This window comes from Branchiostoma belcheri, unplaced genomic scaffold (genome assembly GCF_001625305.1).
Source record: "Branchiostoma belcheri isolate BF01 breed outbred unplaced genomic scaffold, Haploidv18h27 scaffold760, whole genome shotgun sequence".
Classification (NCBI taxonomy): domain Eukaryota; kingdom Metazoa; phylum Chordata; class Leptocardii; order Amphioxiformes; family Branchiostomatidae; genus Branchiostoma; species Branchiostoma belcheri.
The window spans coordinates 5,600-13,700 of NW_017804421.1; the positions used below are offsets into that span (position 1 = coordinate 5,600).

At 41.5% G+C, this 8,101-nt stretch overlaps 1 protein-coding gene and 1 long non-coding RNA gene across 4 annotated transcripts; both read right to left on the reverse strand.

Annotated features, from left to right (window-relative positions):
• Positions 1–989: 989 nt before the first annotated feature.
• LOC109485541 lies at positions 990–3,584 on the reverse strand. Its single transcript, XR_002141136.1, has 3 exons — positions 3,528–3,584; positions 1,252–1,330; positions 990–1,168 (listed from the first exon to the last, which is right to left on the reverse strand). It is a non-coding gene; the product is annotated as an uncharacterized LOC109485541 (long non-coding RNA).
• Positions 3,585–4,252: 668 nt separating this feature from the next.
• Positions 4,253–8,083, reverse strand: LOC109485542 (acetyl-CoA carboxylase 1-like). Of its 3 annotated transcripts, none has more exons than XM_019789232.1 (5): positions 7,935–8,083; positions 7,411–7,511; positions 6,901–6,970; positions 6,427–6,560; positions 4,253–5,231 (listed from the first exon to the last, which is right to left on the reverse strand). In XM_019789232.1, the coding sequence occupies exons 1-5, from the start codon at positions 8,010–8,012 to the stop codon at positions 5,111–5,113; spliced, it is 504 nt and encodes a 167-aa protein (XP_019644791.1). In that variant the 5' UTR covers positions 8,013–8,083; the 3' UTR covers positions 4,253–5,110. The 3 variants fall into 3 exon arrangements, with proteins under 3 accessions (XP_019644791.1, XP_019644790.1, XP_019644793.1); XM_019789231.1 differs by lacking the exon at positions 7,935–8,083 and adding an exon at positions 7,781–7,920; XM_019789234.1 differs by lacking the exons at positions 4,253–5,231; positions 7,935–8,083 and adding exons at positions 5,253–5,414; positions 7,781–7,920.
• Between the last annotated feature and the right edge of the window lie 18 nt (positions 8,084–8,101).

Sequence of the window (8,101 nt, forward strand, 5' to 3'; positions counted from 1 at the left end):
CTTGTGATTATGCAAATGTTGGAAACTAAAAGTACCATAAACTACCATGAGAACCAGATTACTTTTCTGAAAATTACCCATTGATATATATAAGGATCTAAAAGCTCTAGTATATTTTTTTTATAAAAACAAAAAATTACTTAAACTTTCAATTTAGTACTTGAAAGTTAAAGTAATTACATTTTGACAACTATGTCGCCGCTCTACTCCAGTTAACGTGACTTGTAGGAAGCCTAAAGAGGGACTCCACTTTTCCTTGCGTAAAGTTGAAGTCCCGCAAACTTTATTCAGGATTTTTTCACTATCTACTTATAATCTTTGTTCAAAAAACACTATCTAATGTGTATATCCGCTGTGGTGCCTTCTGGTGTCGTCTTCTGGACTTAACCTAGCTACTTTAACTTTCACTAACGGACGAATAAAATAAACTTCTCGTACATACATTGCAAGACTGGTGCATAGTTACATCATTGCATTTCCATTTTATCACTTACAAAATGGACTAGGCAAGTCGACTGCAATTTAAATCTAATACAGCTTTTGATGCCTGACTTCCAAAACATCAATAGATACTCATCTGCAGATCTATTATACTGCTATCTCTCTGACTACAGCAATCTTGGATCAAGTGTGTGTGTCTTACAGATCTACATATTGCAATGCTATGCTAGAACCCCTGTACTTTTAGTCAATGTTATCAAAGATCTACACAAGGCACTTAATATGTCCAAAATGTTCCCTACGTTTAACTTAGTAAATGTAAATTCCCCACTGAAGTACACACATTTTTAACACTCAAAAAAGTGTCTGGTAATCACTTAAGTATGAAGCAATTGAACAAGTAAAAAGTTTGTATTGTTACAAAAGACTGGTTTCATTTGCCAAATAGTGAAACATTCTAAGCTGCATGATTATACAGCAAAGACATCTATAGAAGTCATTAAGAAACAGCATGAATTTGAATGTATAAGATTGGAGAGGGAATAGTTTTCTCAGCTTTAGGTCAGAATTGTTTCTCAACAGCCCAAATATGCCTGGTGCGTACTTCAAATGGGAATTTCCAATATTGCAAGTAAACACACTTACCTGTTTGACAAGCTGTCTTCTTTTCTTGAGCTTGCTTGCTTCAAAGTAAACTGGAAACCGTGACATCGGCCAAAAGGATGATCTGTAAAAAAAAAGGAGGAAAAACATTAGTATATTTTAAATGTGAATTTATGGCATTGCAATAAACCAAAGTATTATACTAACCTGTTGGACAAGTCTTCATTTCTTCATGCTTGTGTTCTTCAAAACAACCTGGAAACAGCGGCATCAGGCAAAGGGTGATCTGTAAAAATGGGGTGAGAAGCTTTAGTATACATCAGGACAGTGTGCAGTTGAAATTTTCCATCTATTCCAGAGTCTGAGTCATACCTGATTTTCAAGTGAATTCGTTCTGCAGTACCAATCTGGTGAACCAGGTGGCGCTACTCACTGCAAGTATTTATCATGTATTTAGTTAGGTATAAGAAATTTAAAAACTCAACATGAATTAGAAAATGTAAGGCATGTTTAAGTGAAACAAAACCGCTGAATTTGCAATGTTAATTTCCTCGGGAAAGGACCGTGAGTCCGGTTCCATCCAGGCGGGGACCTCGCCAAATTTCACCGAAAACATAAGGTTGAACGCTACGGTACGGAGTCTGTCAGCACCATGCTAATTTTTCGGTAAGATCCCGAAAAATCAGCCCAGAAAAAACACATTGGCACTACTAAATTCAGCTACGCTTTTCTCGACAATCGTGAGGAAAATCTGTGAGAACACAACACTTCTGAGACAACTTTTGGCGTAATACTTGCGACCCGTACGTACTAAAGTCTGAGGTAAGGGCGATGATTGACAGCCCAGTCAGACGGTCAGTCGTCATCGTCCCAAAATTTAAAAAAAATCAAATTCCTTGGGAATTTATAAAAGAATTTCAGAAAATAGGTCAAGCTCAACTCTATTAAGATTGTAACTATCGTAACTGATAGTTCGTCCCAACCCTCGGCCCGTACCGGGTCTGGCTACACACGTACACGGGACCCCGCACCTGTTTCACCGGGCCCCACACGTGAGACCGACCGCTACTCAATATTTCAACATTTTCCCGATAAAACTACAAAAACTAACCTGAAAGTGGTACTACTAGATATAACAACATTTTATCTCCTAATTGTGGGGTAAAATTGCTGAGAACATCACAATTAAATGCAACTTCTGACACAACATGTACACTTGCCACGTGCTGACACGAGCGATGATTGACAGCTCAGTCAAACGGTCAGCCGCCGTCATTTTTCAACATTTTCTCCATAAAATCTTGGGAAAATAATCTAAAAGCGCTACCACTAGATGCCACAACATTTTATCTGGTGATTCTGAGGTAAACATGAGGGGAGAAATTAATTTGTCTTTAAATTTTTACGGACGATATTGCCAGATCAGAACCCCTCACCACACCACCTGTTTTCCCGCGTCTCAACATTTTCAACATTTCCTCGATTAAATCTGCTAAAACCGACCTAAAAGTGATGCTACTAGATGTCACAACATTTTATCTAAAGATTCTAAAGTAAACATCAGGTAGAAAATTCATTTGTTTCAAAGTTTTGACCGACGATGTAGCCGGTTCCGAGTCCCGCGTGCCAGGTAGTGCCAACACACGGGGCACTTCGCCTGTTTCGCCGCTACTCCACTACCAGAGACCGCTCCTCAACATTTCTAAACATTTTCTTAATAAAATCTGCTGAACCTAAGCCAAAAGTGATACTACTAGATGTCACAACATTTTATCTGAAGATTCTGAGGTAAACATCAGGTGGAAAATTAATTTGTTTAAAAGTTTTGACCGACGATGTAGCCGGTGCCGAGGCCCGTAGCGGGTTTTGCTAACACACGGGGAACCTCGCCTGTTTTCCCGGGACACCTCCTACGTGAGACCGCTACTCAACATTTCTCAAAGTTTTCCCGATCAAATCTGCTGAGACCAAGCTAAAAGTGATACTACTAGATGCCACAACATTTTATCTAAAGATTCTGAGGTAAACATGAGGAGGGAAATTAATTCTACTTCAATTTTTGACCGACAATATCCAACTCTGGTGACGTCTAACGGTCCTGTATGCAGCTAGTAACTTGGGCGGATAGACCCGGGCTATCTATATCGTTTCGAGGATATTTCTGACAGGAAATGTTAAGAAATGCGGAGAAAAATTGTACATTTATGCTGCTTTGACCGTAAAGACCAACTTCTATGTGAAATAAGTTCAACTTGACGAAAATTAAAGGAATTTCTGACAGGAAAATTTACATTACATTCCTGTCACGGAGTCAGAAATGCCGCCATTCTAAAACTGAAGTTGACGCCAAACTTCCTGTCAGAAGTGTCTTAAAAATAAGCGAAAATAAGCCAGGACACACAACAGATTTCTCCATGGACTCTATACCAGGTAATACATGGGTAAAACAAGAAATTCTCCCGCAGAAAATTATAAATTCTTACCTCAATGCCGTGGGCTGGGCTGCGCGGCTAGCGCTGGCGGCTGTCACCTCCGGAATGTGAAGTTTTCTGGCGGGAAAACTTGTATGCATAGAACGTGGATCGTGATTGGTCTATCGAACGTGGATTGTGATTGGTGCGTCGGAATTTGGACGATTACATTTTACTATAGAGGTGACATCCAATACGCAATGTTTTTACGTTCTTGTCATTTGTGATTTGACGGTATTTTCAGACTATATTACATGAAATTCCTGCAATAATTATACATTACTAAATATTCTGGAGATAGTCTTTTAATATCTTTGTCGGTCAAGAAAGGAAAAAGGAGATCAGAAACGGGACACCCCCACCCGGCAATCTGGTCACTTTGGGGTTCATTTAATAAGTGTATAAACACAAATGTGCAAATATTCATCAGTCTATTGTATGTTATTACTTTCAATAATAAATAATTCTACTATTTATTTATTCATTTCATCTTAGGACGGCTGGGTAGCCCCATTCAGCTTACATTAGTTGAACTGTTTTCCAAGGGGGCCAGCAAAATTACACAAGAGATTGTTACATACAGTAAGACAACATACAGTAAACATAAAAGTCTGATGCGTGAAAAAACAGAGTCATAGTCCTATACTCAAAGTCCTAGCCATTCAAAGGTCAAAAATACGAAAATCAAGGAATGGAGGTGAAACACACACCTGTCCTATTGTAATGAAACACACACCTGTCCTTTACATCATTTTTATTGCCTGTCTTCCTGGACCTAGATATTAATCATAACCCTGCCAAACACAAAAATAAAAACTACATTCACAAAGTTTCCAGCTGGCCTGCTATTAGAACACATGCTACTGTTGAACTCATTACAGTACTTATTAAAAAATGTATAGCCTCTTTGGCAGAGTTATGGAAAGTCCCAATTTTACACATGACCATTATGTACAAAATATTCTTCCCTTTTTCCTAACTAGTTTAACATCTCTTTACAATTTAAATATGGCGCACTTCTAATCACTGCATTAAATATTTTCACATTCATTCAATCCATTCAGTTCAGAATTAAGCAAGACTGTCATGAATCATATCAAATCCTATTTCACATATCCTATTTCACATATCCTATTTCACATATCAGATTTCACATATCAGATTTCACATATCCTATTTCACATATCAGATTTCACATATCAGATTTCACATCTCAGATTTCACATCTAACTAAGATATCAGATTTCACATATCAGATTTCACAAATCAGATTGTCATTCACTGAAAACAGCAAACAGCATGTCCACATCAGGAAAACTCCAAACAAGTTACCAGGACTCAGGGTCAGGATTATTAGAGCCTGGTACATATTAATGCTGCATGTTACAATGTACATGTTACTACTGGTACATATTAATGCTGCAGAACAATCTGCCAATTTCAGCAGGAGAAAACATGTGTCCATGGTTGCTAGGATACAGACATCAGGAGGATGTGGCCATGGTTGCTAGGATACGGGTGTTACAAGGATGTGTCCATGGTTGCTAGGATATGGGCATTACAAGGATGTGTCCATGGTTGCTAGGATACGGGTGTTACGAGGATGTGTCCATGGTTGCTAGGATACGGGCGACCTCGTTGCGCTGGGACGGGGTCATGTGCTGGGTCATGTGAACGATGGAGTCGATGGCGACCTCGGGGTTGTCCTGGACCAGGCTGCAACAACAAAATATATCATCATTATACATGTATAATCATCATCACCCACACAGTCAAACCTGGGGTTGTCCTGCACCAGGCTGCAACAACAAATAAAGTTAGTAACCCACCCGCCTTCCTAGCCACTCATCTAAATCATCATCACCCACACAGTCAAACCTGGGGTTGTCCTGGACCAGGCTGCAACAACAGAAATACAATCATCACTCATACATAAACATTATACATGTATAATCATCATCACCCACACAGTCAAACCTGGGGTTGTCCTGCACCAGGCTGCAACAACAGAGATACAATCATCACTCATACATAAACATTATACATGTAAATCATCATCACTCACACATAAACATTATACATGTATAATCATCATCACTCACACAGTCAAACCTGGGGTTGTACCTGCACCAGGCTAGCAACAACAGAAATACATACATAACCATCATACATGTATAATCATCATCACTCACACAGTCAAACCTGGGGTTGTCCTGCACCAGGCTGCAACAACAGAAATACAATCATCACTCATACATAACCATCATACATGTATAATCATCATCACCCACACAGTCAAACCTGGGGTTGTCCTGCACCAGGCTGCAACAACAGAAATACAATCATCACTCACACATAACTATCATACATGTATAATCATCATCACTCACACAGTCAAACCTGGGGTTGTCCTGCACCAGGCTGGGGGGAACAGGTAACTAAAGTTAGTAACCCACCCAGTACACCTTCCCACACACACACACATCACAGAACCCCCCCTAAAGTGCCCCATCAGGGGCGATATGGGGGTGTAGCCGGGGCTCACATAACATCTTTGAGCCCCGGCAAAGATGAAGAGATGAAGAATGAAGAACAGGACATAATTCACTCACTACTCACTTTTCGTAACTTCTCAAACCAAAGTTAGCAACCCACCCACCTTCCTACACTCATCTGGGCTCATACATAATTATTAATAAACTCTATACCCACGCATTCAAACCTTGCCTACCCAGCTACACACCCATATAACCCACCCATGTAACCCACCCATGTAACTCACCCACGTAACCCACACCCACACACTCCCACCCACACAACCCACCAGGGACCCACCACATAACCCACACACATAACCCCCCCCCAGTAACCCACACACATAACCCCCCCAGCAACCCCCCCAGTAACCCACCTCCTGATCTGCTGCAGCACGTGGTCCCGCTTCAGGCAGTTGATGTTGTCCTTGATGACGGAATGCGGCTCCTCTTCACTCAGCTGGGCCTCCAGCCACTGGACAACCGACTGGTTATTGTCCCACTCATAGGCCTGCAGGGGTTAATATTAACTTATTAACCAGACACACTAACCACTGCACAACCGACTGGTTATTGTCCCACTCATAGGCCTGCAGGAGTTAATATTAACTTATTAACCAGACATACTAACCACTGGACAACCGACTGGTTATTGTCCCACTCATAGGCCTGCAGGAGTTAATATTTTAACTTATTAACCAGACCCACTAACCACTGCACAACTGACTGGTTATTGTCCCACTCATAGGCCTGCAGGAGTTAATATTAACTTATTAACCAGCCCCACTAACCACTGCACACTCAAAGGCCTGCAGGGGTTAATATTAACTTATTAACTCATGGCTCTGTACCTTAACTGTTCCCTCGGCTTCGATGAACCACCTCCTCAGCATGGCCTGCATCTGGGCAACACTCAGGTCTCTGCAACAGCACGGTTTTACTGTTACATAGTTATATTACATGTATGTAAAACAACACAACATGGCCTGCATCTGGGCAACACTCAGGTCTCTGCAACAGCACGGTTTTACTGTTACATAGTTATATTACATGTATGTAAAACAACACAACATGGCCTGCAGCTGGGCAACACTCAGGTCTCTGCAACAGCACACAAATTTGAAACATAGCTGGTTTTCGGGTCTTCAAGGAAAAATCTTTTGGCAGTGTGATGCAGACTGTTATGTGGTGCAGACTACATGTCAGTTTTCCTGGGGCTCTCTTACAAGGCAGATGTACAATAACTAGTCAGTAACAAAAGAGAAGTCAGCAGAATCTACCCGAGAAGTCAAATTCTCTGTATAACCCATATTTGCAGGGAACGTAACAGAACAAGCCAAAGCTGTATTTGTCAGTCTTACTCGTTTGCTTGGCTGATCTGTTTGTGAATTCTCCCTTCCAGCAGAAGACGTCTCAGCCGCCAGTAGAAGAACTTTCGAGACATTCTCCATTCCAGAGTTTCCTACAAGGAACAGATACAAGATCACAACAAGAAGGTACAAGACAAACTCACCCCCAATCCCATCAATGGGCAGGGCAAGTATTCGGAGGTATCTTAAAACTTTGCTGCCTTTCAAAACAGTCACTGTTTGATGACTATTCTAATAGCTGTTCACGTGACCGATGAACCTCTTCAACAATGGGACAGTACAAAATTTTGCCTGACAGTTTTTGGCAACTCCAACGGGGCGGTTCCACTAACTAACCCCACATTAAACATTATAACTGTACCAGTATGACGCCCTTCTCCTGCCCAGCCGTTTTTGGCAACTCCGACGGGGAGGTTCCACTAGCTAACCCCACAGTAACATGACAGTAACATGACAGTAACATGACAGTAACAGGACAGTAACAGGACAGTAACAGGACAGTAACAGGACAGTACCAGTATGACGCCCTTCTCCTGCATGCGGCCAGCACGGTCATGAAGGTCAGCGAACAGCACGGCGACCTGGTGGTACATCGGGGTCAGCTGGTCCTCCCGTTCCTTCAGCCGCAGCTCAAGATTCTTACGCTCTGCTGCCGAGATGTTTGGGTCCGCTGGGGGGAACA

Coding starts and splice junctions, on each gene's coding strand:
- LOC109485542 (XM_019789231.1), bottom strand. CDS start 7,882: ATGTTACTGTCATGTTACTGTCATGTTACTGTGGGGTTAGCTAGTGGA. Junction 6,561..6,900: donor AAGCCGAGGGAACAGTTAAG/GTACAGAGCCAT, acceptor TAACCCCTGCAG/GCCTATGAGTGGGACAATAA. Junction 5,232..6,426: donor GTGCTGCAGCAGATCAGGAG/GTGGGTTACTGG, acceptor TTGTTGTTGCAG/CCTGGTCCAGGACAACCCCG.